This window comes from Sciurus carolinensis, chromosome 17 (assembly GCF_902686445.1).
Source record: "Sciurus carolinensis chromosome 17, mSciCar1.2, whole genome shotgun sequence".
NCBI classification, from domain to species: domain Eukaryota; kingdom Metazoa; phylum Chordata; class Mammalia; order Rodentia; family Sciuridae; genus Sciurus; species Sciurus carolinensis.
This window is the reverse complement of record NC_062229.1, coordinates 18573627-18597519: the sequence shown is the minus strand read 5'-3', so window position 1 is coordinate 18597519 and position 23893 is coordinate 18573627. Positions and strand designations below refer to the sequence as shown.

The 23893-nt window shown below is 40.4% G+C and overlaps 1 protein-coding gene and 1 pseudogene across 1 annotated transcript; both read left to right on the top strand.

Moving 5' to 3' along the window:
- Nucleotides 1-10407: 10407 nt before the first annotated feature.
- LOC124969152 (olfactory receptor 7A10-like) lies at nt 10408-11337 on the top strand. The gene has a single exon (XM_047531983.1). It carries the CDS (start codon nt 10408-10410, stop codon nt 11335-11337), a length of 930 nt encoding a protein of 309 aa, XP_047387939.1.
- A 9038-nt stretch (nt 11338-20375) lies between these two features.
- LOC124968179 (olfactory receptor 7A17-like) lies at nt 20376-21331 on the top strand (annotated as a pseudogene).
- Nucleotides 21332-23893: the final 2562 nt, after the last annotated feature.

Genomic DNA, 23893 nt, shown 5'->3' with positions numbered 1-23893 from the left:
GCCAGAAATAGAGAGTGTTTTCTTCCATACAGACTCTTGAGTACTGAACTCATTGGAGTTTTGCCCCTCAAGTGTTTTAATTTCTCTATATTTGAACAGATTTCTCATATTCCTATAGCCACAGGGTAGAAAATGGCTATGCCAAAAGGATCATGCAGGTTACATGTATCTGGGAGATGTTCAAACTGGAATCTCTGCGTACCACAGTTTTCTTGTCACCATTTCCTTTTCTAAGGTTTTTTATTGGTGCATTGTTGTTACGCATAGTTCTGGGGTCATTTGCTTCATTTTGACACAGTAACACATGCATGGGATGTAATTTTCTCCATTCCGGTCCCAGCACTTCCTCTTTCCCGTCCCCAATCCCCTGTCTCTATCCTACTGGTCTTCCTAATGTCAACTTATTGTTCTTTTTATTTATTTATTTTGATTCATTGTACACAAATGTGGTACAACTGTTGTTTCTCTGGTTGTACACTAAGTAGTTGGTGCTTTATGGATATACATAAAGGTGGAGCTGGGGACCAACTTGTACCCACTTTGCAGAATGATGCATTGATACAGACAGCTTGCCTGGCGTCCATTCCTTTGAATAGTGAGACTGGGTATGAGAGGCAGAGGCCAAGGAGAGCAGGACTTCTGGTGTGTTTTTTGAGATTGTGTGTTTGTGTGCATCTGCCTATAAACGTGAGAGCAGGTTTCAGAAAAGGGGACCCTGGATTCAACATATTCCAAAAGGGAACTTGTACTACAGAGGTCAGGACTTCAGGCAGCAGATGGTAATAAACTGGGATTATATATAATTCCACACAGGCACCTCGTCAGCCAGCTTCATGAAAGGCACCTGCAGGGGACCTGGACAGAGTCTCTTTGGGTCGTGAACTTTCAGCAAGAGCGAGGCTGCTTCGTTGTTCGTTCTTGTCTGGTACCAGCTCATGTCATCCTCTCTTTGCTCTTGTGGACTTTGACCATCTTAAGCAGACACCTTCCTCAGTGCCTTTGCACTGGCCACTCCTCCAGTCAGCCACAGGCTTCTGCAGACAGTGGCTCCCACCCTGTCTTCCTGGAGGTCTCTTTCCAAATGTCACTTACTGGCCCGTCTGTCCTAGACGCCCAGTATAAAATGACACCCCCTCTCTACCTTCTCCTTCACAGCTGCTTTCTTTCCTTCATAGTAATGTAGCATTGCACTTGCCACACAATCATTTATTTACCTTCTTGTGTTTGCTTGTGTTACTTCTCCATCATCAGGTGTTAGGAATACTTGCTTTCTTATCCCTGATACATGATGGCCTAGAGAGTCCCAGGAACATGGTCATCCCTGAATTAATTTCCTTTAATGCATGAAATAAATTCAAATTATTGCATAGATAATCTACTGGGGAAAGGATGAAGGTGAGACTGGGATTCCAAGTCAGAGATGATAAAGGATCCCCTAAAGAGAGCAGAGTCATACAGAAACACAGGAATTGTGTCTCTAATGTGAAATGGAAATGAAAGCACATGTGCATGTTAACCTGTGAAATTATACCACCTTCTTCTCACTTTCTTTTTAGTTACAACAACCATATGGGGACAAGAGAATCAGACATGGATTTTAGAATTCCTTCTTCTGGGAATTCCAGAAGACTCCAGAACACAGCCTTTACTCTTTGGGCTCTTCCTTCTCCATGTACCTGTTCACTGTGCTGGGAATCTGCTCATCATCCTGGCCACCGTCTCAGACTCCCACCTGCACACACCTGTATACTTCTTCCTCTCCAACCTGTCCTTTATGGACATCTGATTCACCTCCACCACTGTCCCAAAGATGCTGGTGAATATCCAGACAAGGAGCAAGGTCGTAACATATGAGGGATGCATCCTACAGATATATTTTTTCATACTTTTTAGAGTTTTGGACAATTTCCTTCTGACTGTGATGGCTTATGATCGCTTTGTAGCTATCTGTCACTCTCTGCACTACAGAGTCATCAAGAACCACTGATTCTGTGTGTTACTGGTGTTGGCATCCTGGGTCACAGTGCCCTAAATACCATGTTGCAATGCTTAATGGTGTTGTGGCTGTCCTTCTTCACAGACATTGAAATCCCCCACTTTTTCTGTGAACTCGATCAGGGGGTCCAACTTGCCTGTTCTGACACCTTCCTTAATGACAAGGTGATGTATATTGTATCTGTGTTGCTGGGAGGTGACCCCCTTGCTGGCATCCTTTACTGCTACTTCAAGATAGTGTCCTCCATCCATAAAATCTCATCAGCTCAGCGCAAGTACAAAGCCTTCTCCACCTGTGCATCTCACCTCTCCATGGTCTCCTTATTTTATTGCACTGGCCTTTGTGTGCACATTAGTTCTGCTGCAGCCCATGGCCCAACTCCAATGCCACATCCTTAGTGATGCACACTGTGGTCACCCCCATGCTGAATCACTTCATCTACAGTCTGAGGAATAAGGATGTAAAGAGAGCCCTGAGAAGGCTCTTTGGATGGAAACTGTAGCAGGTTCAGAAGCCCATGCCCCTGACTGCAGGCAGCAAGCATCAGAGACAGCGTTGGGATTTCTGATGAGATTGGGCATGTGAAGCTTCCTCCTCCTATTGATTTCCTGCAATTTCACTCCTCTGAGTTCAACCTCTCTCTACCACTAACAACCCACTTCATTCAGTCTCCCAGTTTCCATGAGCTCAGCAGCTGTTCACTTTGTCTGATTTTCGAAATTCTTCCACACTTTGAACAAGAAACCTTTCGAAATTCCATTTATGTCATGGGAGAGAAAGAATTTCTTACAAATCATTTCTTCCCTCTTGAAATACATTGTATCAATGAATGATTCTTTGGTTTAACTGAAAAAATATTCCTGAGTTTGGCTATGTGTATGTAGAAGCACAGCACTGGGCCCCTGAGGTGGATTTTGTAGTTTGTGGTAGATGGAAATGTGTCACTGAAGTGTTTCTCCTTTGCTTTATCATTACTCTATGTCAATGCTTTAACTGCTTCACTTGGTAACTTGGACTTTAGTATAATGGTGTCGACTGTGACAGGTTACTGGGGTCATAAAACTAAAGTTACAAATGTAAATTCATCATATTCTAATATTTTTTGAAGTAGAATCTAGACATCCTTTGGAGATCATTATTCTGCCTACTACAAGTTCTTTTTCACAGTGATATTTGTTGTGTTTCGAGAGCCCTTGTATGGAAAAATTGGCTGGACATGGTGGAGCACAACATTAAACCAAGAGCTTGGAGGCTTAAGCTGCAGGATGGTCATTGTCAAGCCAGCCTTGTGAGTTAGGAAAACCCAGGTAAATAAATGAATAAATAAATAAATAAATAAATAAATAAATAATCAGGGCATGTAGCCCAGTGGTGGTTCACCTCTGGGGTCAATCTGCAGTATGATGAAATGATAATAACCATAGCAACAAGAGCAACAATAATACACAGAAATCATTACATTCTTTAGAGTGAGTGAACACACAGCCTTTCAAAACTACACAAAAATAATGACATACAAACACAATTTGCAGAGGAGAAGAGCTAAAACTACCACACCAGACTCTCACAGAGTTTCACAGATTTGTCCTCAGAGAGAGGTCCCCAGAAAAGGGCCTGCAGTACCAGGACCACCTTTTTCAAATAAGAATGCAGAGTTTCTGAAACCATAGTAGACCTATGGTCTCAGTATTTGCTTCTGTACTTGACATTTCGTGGTTCTTCTGCTAATAAATGTTGTCTAGAATTGGATTTGATCACCTTCTTCACTGTTGACATTTAGGGCTACGGTAATTATTTGTGTTGGGGCTGTTGTGTGGTGTGGTAGATGGCTAGTACCAATGTTCAAACATTGCTAAATACATTGTTAAATATATGGAAAATATATGTAAGTGAAAACCAAAGGTCCATATACTTGAAGTGGAAGCATCATGCCAGAAGTCAAATGAAGGTATCATCGCTCCTTACAGTATAGCATTTGTCATCCCAGTTTTTGACATGGAGATGGAGGTCACAGAAGTATCACTCTGTAAAATCAAATTCATAGAACAGAAGTCAATAGAAATGAAGTTTCCCAATTCCTATGAGGTATTAGGCTCAGGTTATGATGCATGAAGTGAACCAATCACATCTCGTTCTAATAAATATTTTTAAGTTAAGGGTGAATGGGAGCTCTTAATTTGTCTTAAAAGTGTAACTTAATGACAATTTGAGAAAGGACCAGATAGAGAAGAAGTGCAATGCCCACAATTTAGACAAAGGGAACACAGTGCTCACCCTTGTTAAAGAGGCATGACTTTTCTGGGGTATTGGTGGTTTTTGCCCAGCACAATTTCATGCCTAGAGAGACGTTAGCTCCAGTCAAGATGAGCTCATTAGTGTCAGACTTGGAAACACTTTCAGTCAAATGGGAGAAGATGTGCCAGGAGACTGGACCTTCGGAAGACAGGTGGATCCATGGGGGAATAATAAAAACTTGGTTTACTGGACTATAAATGGTTCTATTGGGAATAAACAATCAGCAGGAAAATTATCCTGTCTTTCCAGGCCAGTGTCCCTCAGGGGAATAAGAGGGAAATGAGCCTAATGAGCTGATATAGGGAACTATGACTCTGCTCTGCTGTGGTCCCTCAGTGCACAGCCTTGTGATGGACAGGATGTGGTATGTCCTTTGAGGTCTTCGGTCTGCCTAGGAGCCCAGCACTTGACTCCTTCCTGCTGTGTTTTCTGGCGACAGAGCCTCAGTCACCATCAAGCCCAACCAGGCAGGACCTTACACTTCCACAGAGAGACCTTCCTCTCAGAGCTGGTCTCCAGGTGAGTCTGAGAACTCAGTGGACACTGCAGGAGGGCATCAAAGAGAATGGAACCCAGAACTCTTTAGTTGAGGTCAGTGGAGAGCCAGGCCAACCTAGCACAGAGCAGGGCTGCTGTGGCTGCTTCCTGTCCTGATTGAGGATTTACTCACAAGGCTGCATTCATTCATGACACTCGGCTGAGAAGTGAACATTGCACTGATTAACACAGGGTTCACTGCTGGCCATGAAATGGAGCTGATGGAGGCTGCAGAGAAGATGGGAGGGAGGCGTCCAGTGCTCCCAGAGAAAGAGCAGACGTCCGAGGATCTCTGCAATTAAGGATAGAAGAATAGGGATTAACTGTGGATGGTTACACAGTGAAATTAGGGTGTATTTTGATGTGTGTGCACTTCAGATGAAAAATATTTGATTACATTTATGTACTATCTACGAAATTCTGAGGAAGGATCTTGCAAATTCATATTATTATATATGTCCATGGGACACATATTGTTTAAACATTTTTTAATTGTTCTAATTAGTTGTACATGACAGTAGAATGGATTTGTACATTTTGATAGATCATACATAATGGATTATAATCTCTCAGTTTTCTGATTTTTCATATTGTAGAATCACATTGTTCAGGCAGTCATATATGTACATGATGTGTTAATATCTGTCTCACTCTACTATCATTCCTTCCCCCACACCACGTCCCCTCCCTTCACTCACCTCTACCTAATATAATGTAACTATTCTTTCCTATCCACCACGCTCATTGCGAATTAACAGCAGCATATCATAGAAAACATCGTTTTTTTTTTTTTTTTTTTTTTTGGTTTGACTTCAGAATTACTAAACTATGGAACTAACCTAGATGCTCTTAAACAAACAGGAAAAAGGATAAGGAAAGTGTCATCTATGTATACACACACACACACACACACACACACACACACACGAAGGGACGTACATTTTAACGTATTATGATTGTCCCATTAAAAAGCAATTTAGCAGTTGGATAGAGATACATGTAGGAGACTTACTTTGGAATGAATGGTTTATGTATCTGAGCCTGTGTCTGTGAGTTTGTTGAGCACTTACTTCTTATTACAGAGGCTCTATGCCAGTTTCTCTATTGTAACTGTGAGATTTTATCCCCAACCCATATTCCAATGCATTTATTAAGACATAGGTAAAGTTTCAATTTCTTTTCCAGACTGCCTATTTTCATATATGTAGAAATATTTTTGTGAGGAATACTGAAAAATTATGTCTTTTGTAAATCCAAGCCTATCAACTGACTGTATTTGTTTGCACATTTTTGGGAATGTATTGAGTGACTATTGTAATATTTTCTTTTTTGAACACATGCTTTAAAAAAGGTAGTGAACGTTCTCATGCATCCCTCATGCTACATCCCCTTAGATACACATTTTCAAATGCTTTTCACATCCCTGCTATTGCTTATGGTTGTGTTTTGTCTTTTTCTGCTCAGGTGCATTGCTCAGAAAGGCATCACTTTTAGGCATCATTGAAAGGCATTCATGCTTATTTCCCTCTTGATCCAATTATATAATCTCATAAAGAATTAGAAGAAGAAAATTAGAAGCTTCCCACCAGATAATTGGTAAATATTTAAGGAGAAGGAAATATTCATTTTCCTCACTTGAGCATTGCATATTGAATACATGTGCTGAATTGTCATATTGTACCCTATTAGCATGTACATGTATTATGTATCAATTTGAAAAATTGGACAGAGGTTGTAGAACAGTTATAGGGAGCTTGTTTAGCATACACAAAGTCTTGGGTTTGAGACTCAAATCTGCCAAAGTAAACGAAAAAAAAAACATATGAATAAATTATCAAATGCAATTTTAAGACTAAAATAAAATCCATAAAGTCTTGCATTAAAAAAAGCAGTATACTTACACTAATTTAATCAATGCTGTCATTCTCTATTCTGTAAGTTATCAGTCTCTTTTAAAGCTTTTCTTTCTGTAGAATGTGTTCATACATGCTCCTATACATTCTATGCAAATGCATGAGAAAAATCCCGTGCACTCCTCACTGTTCTCTCATTTGATGCACTGTTCTGTCCTTAAGGTTCGTCCACCTTCTCACTCTAATTCTTGTGGACTTCCTGCAGATGACCAGCTCACTGCAGTTTAGGTATTTCTAAGGCTGCACAGCATTTAATAATGGGGATGTGCTAATCATACTTTCCATACCTTTCATACTGGTTCTTACTAATTCACTGCTATACCAATGTTTCAAAAAATATGTTGCTACTTTTAAGTTCAAACAAGTGATTCTCAACCAGAAGGGATGCCCCTCCCTGACACAGAGCAAGTTTCACAGACATTTATAGCGGTCACTCAGTGGAGGGGTCATGAGAGCTCAGGGTTGTTACTGACCCTCCCACAATGCACAGGCCAGCACCCGCCTCAGAGAATTAACTTGTCGCAGAATGTCAATATTCAGGAGATCAAGAGACCTTGAGTTAAGGAATTTCTATCCTTTTGGTATTTGTAGCTGACTTGGAGATTATCTCTCTCGTACATGGTCCAGAGTAACATCTGTTCTACCTAATTTTGAGAGCTCCCTTTTTTCTATCTGGTTAAAAATTCTAACCACAACCGATGAAACAGCTCTTCAGGAGCTTTTCTTAAGGATGTAGGTTGTGGATAAAATATTTCTTGCTGTTTTCTTAAACTATTGCTGAACTTGAGCAAATATTTTGGTGTACCTTTACTCTTATTTGTCCTTTTTCTACCAGGATCGATATTTTGAGTGATTTTTACAAATTATTGTTTCTTCATTGGCTTCTCAGGTGGTACCTCTGACCATGAAAATTATTCATATATTTTTTTACTGGTACATATCTGTCTTCTTACATCTGAGTTTCTTGCCTTACTAGGTTCTTGCTCACTGTGGATTTTTATATAATTTGTTAATGTTCACCTAAAATCAGTGGTGTGTTTTTACACTTAGGTCTTATCTTCTCTGGTTACTGTTAACTTAAGTGAGGTAGGGGCCAACTTCATTTTCCTCCAGGCAGATATTTATGCGAGCATTTATTCCACAATCTAATCTTCTACTAAATTGAAATGAAACTTTGTCATATATGAAATGTTCACATATACTCAGGTTAAATTCTTTATTCATTCAACAAGTGATAGCTGAGAATTTATTAATTTCAGGTTATCATAGGAACATTACATGTTATATTCTGATATGCCAAAGTTTTTGTTGATTTAATTACTAATTCATGTTGATATCTTGGACTTGCTCCTGTTAGTCTTCTTCCAGGTAGTTTTGGGTTTTGCATTGCACAGGATGGAACCAGAGCCTCAGTCATGCTGACAAGTGCTCTACTACTGAGCCACACTGCCATCTGGTTTCTGCTAGCTTTTGAGGCTCCATTCAGCTTGTTGAATACAGTTGTTTGGGAGTAGTCCCATGGAACCTGGTTGCATTCTCATGAAGTTTTTGAATTACATACCTTACTACTTTCTTACATTTTTCTCTAGTTATTGAAGATAGACTTCTGCATCTTTGTGAAAATAGGAAGGTGAACAGAGCCCGTGAAGTCTTTGCTCACCTGGTTTGGGTTTTACAAGGTCATAGACTGAGTACTGTGAAATGCATGTGTTGTAATAAAAGGCCCCAGTAATAGGAAGAAAGAAAAGGGACAGGACTGTCATGACATGTGTGGTTTAGCAAAGAATGACTGGAGAGGCCTCTGCTTGTTGGATGAAGACCAGAACCAGGGCCAGAGTGTACCCGGGGGCTTTGTTAAGGAAAACAGAAATTAAAATCCAAAGTCCAAGAAGTGAGGAAGATGACTCCTCAACCACCATAGCAGTACCCATTGGTCAAGGAGGTCTGGAAGAGGCACAGGAAAAGCAAGAGTTTCTGCCTCATATAGAAACAAGACAAGATTTTGCTGTACATTGTGGATTCTTTTGTGAATTGTTAATTTATTCTCCTTAATTATTTTATCTTTGTGTCCTTTCTGTATCACTTTTAAATCATAAAGACATTGCTATTTTTGACTTTGGATGTGTTTATTTCTGCCCCTTTCTTATTTTTGCAGGGTGCCCAGGAGGCAGACCCTGGGCTGGAACACACCCAGAACCAAGGGAGTGGTTCCTTCCTCTTGCTTTCTTGGGGACCATCTGGGCTTATTACCTCTCTCCCCCACTCATGTGTCCATTTCATTCCACTATTTTTCTGCTTGTTGACATTTTTTCATGTATGTGTTTCTTTAAATGCAGAGTGTAATCTAGCATTTAACGTAGCGGTATTGGCATCATGCTTATGTGTTCATGAGAGGCTTACAAAATGGGCATTTTGGCTGCCATTTCTGCATTAGGGGAAAGATAATTTAATCTGTCCAGCGTGCATTGTATACACTAGGAGTCTAACAGTTTGGAGTGAAGGTCAGAGGCCACAGTGGTGATGGTGTGTTGTGTGTTCATGTATGTCGTCCTCAGGGCAGGGCTCTGGGACTCAGAAATTCCAAGGTGATAGTCATAGTACATAAATCAACTCAACAATAAAGGTAACATGTAACATGTCCATTTCCATTCAATGGATACTGAGAAGTAAGTTAATACTATGTGAAGATGTAGTGGGGAGGAAGGCCTTTCTGTCTCAGGCAGATTCAGCTCCAGCAGGGAGGCCACCTCTTTCCTCAGCATCCCTCTGACACCATCTCTGACCACTCTCCCTCTTTCTCATTGACCTCTTCACACTGGCTGCTTGATGCCCTTATGTTTTCTAAACATGCTCTTGCCTCAGGGCCTTTGAACTGGGAATTCCTTCTGCCAGGTAGAAATGCCTGCTAGCCTGCTGGCTCCTGCTGGACCTCCTGAGGACTCTATTCAATTGTCACGTTCTCTAATGCACGTCTGGTTACCTATAAAGTAATAGGGAGCTGGGGGTGTGAGTCGTGTGAGAGCCCTAGAGCACCTGCTTAGCATATACAAGGCCCTGGGTGGAATCCCCAGCAACACACACAAACACACATAAATACAACCTCTTATTTGCTGTCTACATTACCTGCTTTTATTTTTAGAAGTGCTTCATCATGATGCATGCCATATGATTATTTCTTTTTATAGTAGCTTATTAAGTTACAATTAATTTTCAAAGGACCACACATATTTGATGTGTATTATTCAGTAACTTGTCACATAGGACAATATTGTGATAAATCATTTGCACAAAAATGTAACATACCTATAATTTACCCCTTTGCGTATGTTCTTTGCCCATCACTGGGATGTAGGAGCTGTGGATGTTAAGGTCCGGATGGTACCTGGAATGAGGTCAGCAACCCACAAATACTACTCAATGGTAAGAAGTATTTTCTCATTAATTCTGTACAATGCATGAACACTTGAGGAAAGGCTTAGAGTGAGACAGGGATTTCTCATCAATATTGGCACTAGGGATGTCCTAAGATGAACAGACCCATGATACCACAGATGTTAATTTATTTACTGGAAAATAGAAATTGTGACATTTCAACCATATCGGTAGCATCAATGTGTGCAAAAAGCGTAATATCATTTTTCTGTTTTCAGTAGTAACATCTACCTCATGGAACCAGGAAACAGTACAAGAATTTCACAATTCCTCCTTCTTGGATTTTCAGAGGACCCAGAACTGCAGCCCCTCATCTTTGGGCTTTTCCTCTCCATGTACCTGGTCACTGTACTGGGGAACCTGCTCATCATCATTGCCACAATCTCAGACTCCCAACTGCACACGCCCATGTATTTCTTCCTCTCCAACCTGTCCTTTGTGGACATCTGTTTGGTGTCCACCATCATCCCAAAGATGCTGGTGAACATCCAGACACAGAGCAAGGCCATTACCTACGCAGGCTGCATCACCCAAATGTGCTTTTTCTGGCTTTTTGTAGAATTGGACGGCTTTCTCTTGGCTGTGATGGCCTACGACAGGTTTGTGGCCATCTGTCACCCACTGCGCTACACTGTCATCGTGAATCCTCAGCTCTGTGGTTTGCTTGTTCTGGTGTGCTGGATTCTGAGTGTCTTGCATGCCCTGCTACAAAGCTTAATGTTGTTGCGACTGTCCTTCTGCACACATTTAGAAATCCCCCACTTTTTCTGTGAACTCAACCAGGTGGTCCAACTTGCCTGTTCTGACATCTTCCTTAATGACCTGGTAGCGTATTTTGCACTTGTGCTTGTGGCTGTTTGTCCCTTTACTGGCATCCTTTACTCCTACTTCAAGATAGTGTCCTCCATCCTTGCAATCTCATCAGCTCGGGGCAAGTACAAAGCCTTCTCCACCTGTGCGTCCCACATCTCCGTGGTCTCCTTATTTTATAGCACAGGCTTTGGTGTGTACCTCAGTTCTGTGGCAACACACAGTTCACACTCCAGTTCCACAGCCTCAGTGATGTACACTGTGGTCACGCCTATGCTGAACCCCTTCTTGTACAGTCTGAGGAATAAAGATGTAAGGAGAGCCCTGAAAAATCTCTTCGGAGGGAAAATATAAAATGACCCATTGTCTGCAGAAGCACATGCCCAGGAAGCAGAGCCCCAGGGCCACAGTTGCGGATCTTTGATAATATGGTAGATGTGCAACTTTCTCCTCCTGTTTGCTTTCTGGAGTTTTCATTCCTTGATCCCCACTGGTCTGTAACTCCAAACTTCTTTATTAAGCTTTCTGCTCTGATATCCACTAGATTTTAGCTCTGTGACTGTGTGATTCTCCACAATTATTTCAAATAATGTATGGAAATATTTGGAAATTACCATTGTGTCACAGACCATCAAGGATTTTTAAAGAATAATTAATTCATCCATGACATATTTTATTGAGTAATATTTCTTTCATATTTCTGTAAAAATAGCCATGATTTTTAACATGCCCAGGAAAGAAAAATAGATTTGATGACTGAGGCAATTGATGAAATTCCTAGTCAAGGTAAATGTGATGTCACTTTTTCTCTTTGAACATCATCATCTTGACTCCTCTGCTTGATAATGTAGAATTTAGTGTAGTAGTGCTTTTAAGAACTGGTCACAGGCTGGGATGTTAGCTCAGTGGTAGATCACTTGCCCTGCAAGTGTGAGGACTGGGTTCCACCCTCAGCAACCCATTACAAAAAAATCAAAACCCCAAAATTGGTCACTGTGATTTACAATGTTAATTCATTTAATTTTTGACTGACATTATATTTTATATATTTATGAGCTGCATATTTATGCATTATTCTTTTTAGTGTATTTTAGTCATACATAAAATTGGGAATAAATTTAGCATAATCATACAGGTATGGAATATAATTTGCTCCATTTTGGTCTCTAGTATTTCCCCTTTCTCTCTCATCCTCCCTCCCCTTTTCCCCAGGAAGAAATTTCTACTGGTTTTCCTTCTATTTATTTGTAGATGTTTAAAAATTAGCGTAATATGAAATTGACCATACTATGCTATGGATATACTACAATGAATTTCTCCTTTATGTATATCTATAGTGCAACGTATTTTGATCCATGTATACATGAGGCAAGGATCCACTCAGGATAGTTGGTATATTCATTACCTGAAACACCAATCATTTATTTATGGTGAAGACATTCCAAATCCTCTCTTCTAAGAATTCTGAGACATACTAATGCATTATTATTAGCTACATTCACCCCACTGTGCCATAGAACCAGAGGACTTTCTGCTCCCTCAGCAATGCCCAGCTTCGATATTTCTATCATTTGTAGGATCCTACTTCTATGGCAGCTCAGTGTCCATGACACCTATCAGAGTCTTGGGCTGGACAGGCCCCAGAGGTGTCTACTCACCATTTTTTCTGGGTGGATACTTTTGTACTCTAGATAACATATTAAAGTGATAACAGTGTATAAATGATAAATAGATCATGGTCCTTAAGTTTCAGGCACCAGGAGAGGAGGAGTGGACCTGCCTATTATAGGGTGATAGTAGGGACCTGGCTAATGGAACCCTATCTGCCTTTTGATGTTATCAGTGTTAATATCACAGGTGTGATAAGGCACTCTAGTTTTGTGAGATGCTACAATTTGTGAAAATGAGGAATGGGTGCCTGGGTCACTCTGTGTCATTTCAGGCATATGTATGCTCATCTGCAATTATCCCCATGGAAAAATTTAATTAATAGTTGTAAATAAAAAAAGTTAATGATACAGGAATAAGTATTTCTCTAGGACCAGAAATGCGGACATTTTTCCTTTTTCTCCTTGAGCTCATATTTCTTTCCTACTGCCCCCAAATATTTTCCACAATCTTATGCTACAATGTGTCTCAGGCTTAAAGATCACCTTAATATATGTTCTTACAATAAAACCATAAAAATCAAAAAATAATTGTTATCATTCTTGTATACTGTGTCTTTGTCATTCTGGACAATGTGGACCAGTGAGTGTACAGGATTCTGTGATGCAGACCCTTTTTTACATAGTGTAAAGCTGTTGGATAAGGAAATAAACAGCATTGGGACTAAGAGTATTTGACACCTAATGCTCTGCCATCATTGTCTTGTGTGCTTCAGGGGGTGAAGGGCAATGTAGTGCTTGTGGGAACTGGTAGGTGGGCTGCAGAGTAAGGGAAGCTCTCCTAGTCCTCCCAGCAGAACCACGCACTCACTCTGCAGGCCTCAGTTCAGATGGAAACTGAAATTCTCTCCTTTGCATCTCTATCAAGACTAAATCTTAGCCATAGTTGAGTTACTTTAGAGCATTGGATATTTTTCTTTCCATATGTTTACAGAGCATTTCCACTATTTTTTTAATTTTAAACATTCTAGAGTTATATTTTATGTTTTTATTGGTACATTATATTTAAGCATAATACTGGGGTCCATTGTGACATAATCATACAAGCACAGAATATCCGTTGCTTCACTTCAGTCCGAAATACTTCCTCTTCCCCCCTCATTCCTCTTCTACTCTACAAGTTTTCCATATATATATATATATATATATATATATATATATCTTTATTTATATCTATATCTATCTCTATGTGTGTACTTATCTATTTATATAATCTTTAAAATGTTTTGACTGCAATGCATACCATTGGCACATCATCTTCACTCCTAAAATTTACCAAGTCACATTCTGATGTCAATTTGGTGACATTCTGACTGGCCATAGAAATTCTTCAGAGCAAGTCAAGGACACACATGCACACACACACACACACACACACACACCCACACACACACTACACTTAAGCTTCAGGTCTCTGTGTCTGCCAGACTTGTGATGCTTGATAACATCCAGTTGTTCCTCTCTGGGCAAAATCGACCATAAGTTCTGTCATGTTCCTCAGGGGATCTGGCTTTAGTCAGGCCCTTGAAACATCTGCCTAGAGACAGTTATTTCTCATTCTTACAGACACTGAGTAGGAAGTGAGGAGCAACCATCAGACTGGGCAGAAGGTATGGTTGCTTTGGGGTGCAGGCAAGAACTGCATGGTGATCCTCAAACCTATGCATGCATCAGAATCCTGGAGGGATTTTGAAAGCACAGATTGCTGGCACCATTATTAGAGTGCTTGATTCAATAGGTCCACGTACGTTTGAAAACTATGTGTTTCTATTAAGGTCCCAGGAGATGCTAATGTTGCTGTACCAGGGAACCATGTTTGAGAACCACTGACCTAGAGACAAGTTTTCTCAATAGTGATGGTAATCACAACATGCAGTAAAGTAATGATCACCCAAAGTGAATGAGTTCATGAACTCCGTGGGTTGGATGAAGGATAAAAATTATACTATATTGGGGAAAGCATACTAGGATTGAATTATGTGTTTCTTCCTCCTTCTGGTAAAGCCTAGCAGCCTCAGGGAAATGGGAAGCCAAGTAGGAATTAGAAACTTGCTCTTTCTGGGACTTTCAGAGGATCCAGACCAGCACATCCCCTGTGTTGGGCCCTCTCTGCCCAGGTACCGGGCAACATGCACTGGGACCTGCTCAGCATCCTGGTCTCCAGCTGGGACTCCCCACTCTGCACACCCAGTGGGACCTGTTGGTGCATTGCCAGGTGTTGAGCAGCATCCCTAGCCTCACCCACTGGGTACCTGTTACACTTTCCTAGAAATGTCAATCTAAGTTTCTACAGACACTTCCAAATGTGTTTTGGAGGAAAAATCATCTCTGGTTGAGGACCAGAAGACTATGGCATAAGAACTATAAAATCTTAATGGGGTTCCACTCAAAACCCATGCATTATTCAGGTTATAAGTCTGGGCAGATCAGTTAAACCTTAGGTTCCATTTCTGCCAATATAGAATCAGGTTCCTAATAGTACTGACAGCTGAATGGACTTTTATAAATGTTGTATAAGAGAGTCCTTAGGTTTCAGTCACTGTTTTCACCACTGTGACCAAAAGACATAAAAAGAGAAATTTGAGAGCAAAGGTTTATTTTGGGACTCATGGTTTCAGAGATCTCAGTCTATAGGTTGTCAAACCCATTGTCTGGGTCCCTAGATGAGGCAGGACATCATGGCAGGAGAGTGAGGTGGAAGACAGTGACTCAGGCATGATGATCTGGAGGGCAGGACGATGAGGAACAGGAGACACAGAGAGAGAGAGAGAGAGAGAGAGAGAGAGAGGGAGAGAGAAAGAGAGAGAGAGACTGAGAGAGAGAGAGAGAGAGAGAGAGAGAGAGAGAGAGAGAGAGAGAGAGAGCGCTGCACTCGACAAAGACAAAATACATATCCCAAAGTCACACTCCCAAAGACTCACCTGCTCCAGCCACGGCCAACATACCTACAGTCACCTTCCAGTTAATTCTTACAAGAGAATAAATTCACTGATTGGGTTAAGGCTCTCATAACCCCACTGATTTCACCTCTAAAACTTCTTACATTGTTTCTCATGTGAACTTTTAGGGGACACATTCTATCAAATGAGTAACACCTTATATGTCAATAGTTTGGAGCAATGTGCATAAAAAGATCTGAATATACCTCTTATAATTTGCAAACATTTTGTAAGTGAAGAACTAAATGTAACCCTCTGAACTTGTATTAGTCTTACAAGCATTAAACTTTTAATTGTTTTGTTAAAAGCACCATGAAACCAAGGAATGTCATACCCACTCTCTCATTCAAAACAGCACAGTTCTTCCATTGTTGAAGAGGGAAATTACAATTTTCTGAGGATATCAGGGACTGTGTTCTTCAAGTGACTCAGTGCTTTGTTGATTTAAGAAACACTGAAGAAAGATTCTTTAGTTTCATAATTTGGAGAAATCCTCAACTCTGGATTGGGAGAAGGTCAGATATCTGGAAACCAAGAGTTCTTGAGAAGGAGTAATGAACACTGGTTTCACCTGGTCTCTTGAGAACAGAGAATCTGTAAAAGAATTTTTTCTTGCTGTGTAGAGCAGAGGCCCACAGGGACATGATATGCTCAGGGGTTGAATAATGGGAGGGGGACATGTGGGCGTATACCTAAGGGAGAATCTACTGGGAGCTCTGAATATCTCCACACCACTGTAATTCAGCAGGTGCAACCTTCAGCTGGACAAGGCTCCCCCACCTGATAGTTTGGAGACCTTAGTCTGGCTCAGGGACTGATACTTCACTCCTTTCTGCTGTCCTGTTTGGAACAGAGCTTCAGTCTCCATAATCAACCATCCAGGGGAGATTCTGTGTTTCCACACAGAGCTCTTCCTTCCACAGATGCCACACCGGTGAGTCCAAAAGCTTGATCAGTGTTGCAGGAAGTTCCAGAGATAATAAAGTCTGAGGAAGTTTCCCTGAGAGCAATTCAGCCTGGCCCAGGGTGGCAAGAAAGCAGGGGAGGCTTCCTTTATTTTTAGGGTGCTTATTTACAGTGCTAAAATAATAATAACAGCTGAACTTAACAATGCAGGGGTGATTATTGACATTTAAATGATAGTGAGAAACCCTAATTAAAGGAGGTAATGGTAGGCATAATTTGGTTCCAGTAAACGTAGAATGTATGTCCAAATTTTTTTTTATATTGTGTGGAGTATTCACTGTGGATATTTCTTTTTTAAGATGGGGTGCAATTAAATATGTTTGCATATCCCTACAAAAAGTCCAGACCAATGCAGTGCTGATAAATCCTACATTGCAATAGTGTCTCATGACGCATATGTCTTGCAATTATCTTCCCTCATGCAAGGTAGTCAGATGAGAAAGTACAAATGAAAAAGGCATATCACCAAGCTTATATCCTTACTACTGAGTGTGAATAAGCTTTTATCGTGAATTGTGCAAATTATTTGAGTTTGTATAGTGGGGTTGGCGTATTCCAGTTCCCATTTTTTGTTGTAAACTTTCAAATATAAGAATTGGAGTTTTCATCACCTTTGCTATTTAGTTTCTGTATGTATGTGTAGACGTGTTGGGAGAAATTATAAAATTATTTGTATTTTGTGTGATCAAGTCTGTGGTTTTATTGTGTTTACCTCATTGCTTTTTAAATGTACAATGTGCATCTGCATGATATGAAGAAATGAATAGCCTTTTATGCATATTTCCAACTAGTTTTCACAAGTCTGTTATTCTTCATTATGATTTTAGTCTTTTCTTGATAGATCTCTTTCCACAAGCCACGTTCACTTTAGATATTATTTGAAAGATACTATTATTTAATTGCGATAGCTCAGTTGGTAAAGTGCTCACTTCGCAAGTACAAAGACTTGGGTTCAATCACAACACCACAAAAAAAATTGTCTTCAAATTTCATATAATATGTTTATGTATATATACTGTGTGTGTGTGTGTGTGTGTCTGTGTGTGTGTGTCTCTGTGTGTGTGCATAAGACTGCTTACAACTCAGTTGTCTAGGTCTCTGAAAATTTAATTTCTAATCCATGTTGAAATCACTTAAATCACTGCCATTTTGTATCCTGTTTCAGTTAATTATCAACTGATATTAATAACGGTCCTTCTGATTCTGTTGTTTGGAAACCGCTTAATATCACTTGGCTTTAAACCCTTGCCTTGTAACTTTTTTGTTTTCTTTAAATTTGTTTCTATATAATGTACATGTTTTCACACTTTTGTGAAAATGTGAAGATGAGTAAGCTGATGAATTCTCTGTCTTTCGATGTTGAACTACAATGGTGAAGACAGAGAATGAAGAATGTGTATGTATGATATAAGCCCCTGAGGGATTAATTATAGGAAGGATGTTTTCAGCATAAACAGGATTGTTGTGGTGCCATGGATGGGATTTTATGCAGTAACATTGGGGAAATATTTGCATGTTGACGATGATCAGATTGAATATACCCATGGGACTCAAAAATAAATCAGAATATCAGATCCCCAGACCTAAAATAACAAAGAAGAAGATGCCCCCTGAGAAAAGGGAGAGAGGGGCTTTCCTGATCCACTGCCAGACCACATGAAAGTCAGTGGGTCCAACAGATGTGGACCAGCAAGGAAAATGCACTTTCACTGTTTCAGATGAAATGTTTCATTCAGTAGCTCTTTGTCTCTTTCTCTTTGGGACTGTTGCTTTATTCCCTTTGCTCTTTTCCCTGTTGAGGTGTTCAATCTGCAAGTCTCTTGATATTTAATAGATATATTTTTTGTCTTAAGGGTAAATTTATTTTGCTGTTTCTTGCTTTTGCTGAGTTTTGAGGGGATATAACAGGTGCTGGACTGTACCTGTAGCTAAGGAATTTATTTACTTTTTGGAAACCGCTTAATATCACTTGGTTTTAAACCCTTGCCTTGTAACTCTCAAGAATAAATTAATTCATTAGATCATTTCTTTCCCATTTAACCCCATGGACATGATTAATTCTGCTCTCTGTGCTCACTGTAATGATTTTTCATGGTTTGAAGTAAGTTTCTTTAGGTCACCCAGAACTTCTTGACTGACTGACTACAGTGCAGGGGATAAACTCAGGTCTTGCACATGTTTGGCAAGCACTCTACCACTGAGGCATGTCCCTGACATTCGGCTTTTACATTTAAGGAGCTTCTACTAAGTGGCCCAGGCTGACCTCAGACTTGCAATCCTCCTGCCTCAGCCTCCATGGGTGTGTGATGCCATACCAGGCTCATTCATCACCCTCTGACATGATTTCTCTTCATTCATTTGCTCACTCCACTCACCACACTGGGTTCCTTGTTAGTCTTGAGGAACTGAAACAAGAATCTTCCTCAGGGACTTTGCCTTGACTGTTCCTCATCCAGGTTCACCCAGTTCCAGATACCTCCTGGTTCCCATGTTGTCTTCCTTGAGGTCTCTGTTCAAATGTTACCTTGTCTGCTAATATTTCCTGAACATGCAGTAAAATAATGTCCCCATCCACTCTCTCCTTTCTATCTTCTTAATGCCCCTGCTGTAGTTTGGATCTTGAATGTTCTCCAAATGACCAGGTGTTGAAGATTTGGTCCTCAGAGAGGTGCTTTAAGAGGTGCGCCTAGGGGAATGTTCTCAGTTCAATGGGGGTGTGGCCTCCTCCTTGCTCTCCTTTGCTTCCTGGTCATGGAGGAGTGGACTTGATCTGCACAGGTTTTCTTCCATGGACTCCTGCCTCACCACACGCCCCAAGCCACGGGGTCAACTGGACATTTCAAAACTGTGACCAGAGTACAACTCACTCTAAGTCAATTTTCCCGAGTATTTGTTACAGTGATGGGAAGGTGACTCACACACTGTTACTTCTCCTTCACATAATGTGTGGATTTTGTTTTTCTTCACATGTTGTGTCAACAGTGCCTCCTTCTATTTATATTTCTAAGTGAGTCGAAGAATTTCTCATAGAAAGTAGATGAAACTGAAGAATGTCATGCTAAATGAAATAATCCAGACTCAGAAAGTCAAGGGCTGAATGCTCTCTCTCTTAGGCAGAACCTAGAACAAAGGAAGGGGGAAAGAGGGGAGAATCCTTTGAAAATAGAAGAGAGATCAGTGAAGCACAGGAAGGGGATTGAGGGAGAGGCAGGGGATGGGAAAAGGGATGAATGGTGGAATGAAGCTGACCAAATTATGCTATCACATACATGAATACACCACTGTGAATTTCAGCTTTGTGTGTATCTATAGAACACTAATTTTAAGAACTATAAATAGAAGGAAGACAAGTGAAGGTAACAGAACCAGGAAGGAGAAGGGGAGGCAGAAGGAAGTCCTGGGAATTGCATTGGAACAAATTGTATTCCATGCATGTATGACTAGGTCACAGTGAACCACAATGTTATGTATAACTATAATGCACTAATATTATGTATAACTACAATACACTAATAAAAGGATTAACACTTTTGAATACATGATATTTGAGTAGATGCTGAACATGACACAGAAATTTCTAATCAAACATAAGACAAGTAATACCATAAAGGGTACAAGATTCATGCACAAAAGCAGATGTTGATTACTTTTCTGTAGAAGATTGAGGGTGGTGCATAGCTCAGTGGTACAGCTCTTGTCTAACAGGAGTTTGACGTCCAACATGTGCACATACACTCACACAGTCAGAATAAGTAGCGTTGTGACAGGTGTGTAATGTTTCTTGTGTCCTGTTCTTGTTCTCTCTTCTCATATCAGACACATGGAACCAGAAAATGATACACAACTTTCAGAATTTCTTCTTCTGGCTTTTTCAGAGCAAGCAGAAATACAGCCCCTTATCTTTGGGCTTTTCCTCTCCATGTACCTGGTCACTGTGCTGGGGAACCTGCTCATCATCCTGGCCACCATCTCAGACCCTCATCTGCAGACGCCCATGTACATCTTCCTCGCCAACCTGTCCTTTGTAGACATTTGCTCCACCTCCACCACGATCCCAGAGATGCTGGTGAACATGCAAACACAGAGCAAGGCCATTACCTATGCAGGCTGCATTACCCAGATGTATTTCTTATTGCTTTTTTTTCAGGACTAGACAGTTTTCTGCTGTCTGTGATGCCCTATGACCGATATGTGGCCGTCTGTCACCCCCTGCACTATATAGTCATCATGAACCACCGGCTCTGAAGATTGTAGGTCTGGCATGCTGGATCATGAGCATCCTGAATTCCTTGTTGCATAGCTTCATGGTTTTATGACTGTCCTTCTGCACAGATTTTGAATTCCCCCACTTTTTTGTGAGCTAAATCAGGTGGTCCACCTTCCCTGCTCTGATAGCTTTCTTAATGACATGATGATATATATGACAGCTCTGCTGCTGGGAGGTGGCCCACTCACCTGCATCCTTACTCCTACTCCAACATAGTGTCCTCCATCCAAGCAATCTCATCAACTCAGGGCAGGTACAAAGCCTTCTCAACCTGTGCTTCTCACCTCTCCGTGGTCTCCTTATTTTATTGCACAGTCCTGGGAATTTACCTCAGTTCTGCTGTGACCCAAAACTCACGTTCAACTGCAACAGCCTCTTTGATGTACACAGTGGTCACCCCCATGCTGAACCCCTTCATCTACAGTCTGAGGAATAAATACATCAAGGGTGCTCCTAGGAGACTACTTGGGAGCAAACCTGGGAAAGAATCAGTTGATCCACCTCAGTAGACTTGGCTGTGCTTTGGAGACTCTATCTTTGGGTCTGAAACTAATTCTTTGATGAGATTGTAGAATGAAAACTTGATCCTCTTATGTCCCATAGTCTCTGTTTTTTTGATATCAGCTCTCCCATTCAATTGAAAGTGCCCAGCTTGTCCAGGCTTTCTGTTCTTTGTGGTCTCTACTGAAATGTCTTCCTTTGTCATTTCCTGTATTCCCAAACTCATTCCCACACTCGTGTCAGAAGAATTAGGAAATTTCTATCCATCATGGACTAACATGGACTTCTTTAGAATAATTTCTTCCTGAATAACAAGAATCTTTCTGTGTTTTACTAAAGGAATTGTCATGAGTTTCCTGAAGAAAAGACTACACATGGAAGCTGAGGCAATTAAAGTCGCAACATAGAAAAATCTGAAATTTGTTTTTCACATGTGCTACTATGTTTTTTCTCACCTTTTCTTTCCCTTACCTGCCTCCCCTTCTCTCTTTCTCATTCTTTCTTTCTTCTTTTTTTAAGGTGGGGATAGAACCCAAGGCCTTGTACAGGCTAAGCAAGTTCTCCACTACTTAGCTACTACTTCCATCATTTTCTACCTCATGACCTTAAATGTTCCTCCTGGTAATGTAGACTTGAACACTCTGGTTTGTTTTGTAACCAATGATTGCATTTTATTCTCTCATAAGATCCTGTTCTCTTATTAAATTCATTGGAGATAGAGTAACATAGACATTGGCAAAAATTGTCAAGTGCATTTTTCTAAGTTGAGTCTAACTGGAAAGACAAATTTGAATAAAAGGTTTGACTCCATAAAGTCAATCATGGATGACCTTAAATATGATCAATCAAAATTTTAAATTGGGCAGTTGTATTGCTATGGAAAAATATTTTCTTTAAATATTCTGTTTCTACTCACTGAAGTGGGGAATGTTCTTGTCCATGTGTTGGAGGGTTTATGCATTGGGTTTCAGGAGTGGTTGGTGGACCATTGAATTATCTCCCTGTTGCTCCTTGGATATGTCTAGTGCTGTCTGTAAACTTTACACTTCCTGTTGCTCCCAATGAACTGTCTCTCCATCTTCTAAATTTTATCATATCCCCTATGGAGGATGTGAACGAACAATATAATTCCATATTTCCTTTTCCCTTGGGAATCAATTCGACGTTTATGATCTTTCAGTGAGTCAAAAGAGAGCCTGAACTCCAGCCCAGTCATGTGATTCAGAGTCAACAGCTTTACAACTCACAGGTGCATGTCCTTCCACATCTCCTGCTCAACTGGAACCTCATTAGAGTCACCTTTTAATTCAGTTACGTGAAATTAACTTGAACAACAGAATAATTATGAATGCTATCATCAAGCATTGGAACAAATGTCAAAATCAAACGTAGCAGATTATTGCAATTTCTTGCAGTTCTTTTCCTCTTCGATTATTTTATCATTAGCTATTTCTGTGTACAAAGTCATCCTAATGTCAAAAGGTTTAATATAGTATTATATCATCAAGTGGAAGTGGTCTCATGAGTCTGTACTCAGCTGTGAGCATCTGTGTTCTGTTTTCAAGAATCACCCGTGGTGTGGAGGGTGAATGCAGTGCTATTCTGTCGGGAGATCATTTATGATCAGCTTACTCCATGTTTACATCAAGGTTAACCTCCTAGTTTACAGGAATGAACTACCTTCATCTAATTCCACTTTCCCTCTATCTGTATGTGACCCCTTGCTTCACTCCCAGTAGAAAAAATAGATCCAATTTGTTAAGGGTGACCAGCCTTAAGTGCCTTCTATTGTACCCTGAGATCTGCACTTCCTGTTTTTCCTTTTAATTAATTTATTAGATTATAATGATATTCAGCAACCCACACAGACTTAAAGTGCTCAATTTGTTGAATTACAAGAACCCCACAACAATGAAAAGTATGCACAGCATGATTCCATTTGTGTGCAATTCAACAAGGTGCTCATTAAGGTTTAAGTGCTTGCTTATGCAATTACTATAAAATTGGCATCCTTGAGCTGTGCTATGGATAGAACTGTAGGTCATTGTGTGAAATGAAATAAGCCAGGCACAGAAGGAAAAATACAATAGGATCTCACTCAGGTGTAGAATCTGCAGAAGTCGAACTCACAGGAGCAAAAAGTAGACTGTTGGTTACCAGAGGCTGGAAAGGGTAAGTGAATAGGAGTGAAAGAAGGTTGGCCCAAGGACACTAAGTTGTAGTTAGGTAGGAGATGGGAGTTCTGATGTTCTGTACCTAATTAGGATCATGACTCCTACTCTTTGTGTCCACAGAACACATGAGGGTCTGCATAGTTCAGAAAAGATGGAAGCAAATATCTTTTTGAAATTAGTGCATTATAATTATGCATAATATTCATACTATCGTGGTTCATTTTCACATGATCATACAAGTATGGAGCACAATTTTCTCCAATATTGACCCCAGTGCTCCCACTTATCCCCTCCCCTCCCCCTGCCATTTTTCTATCCTTTTTTCTACCAATCTTGAGTATTTTCACCACGAAGAATTGATGAATCTTGAGGAGGTAAATATGCTTACCCTGATCC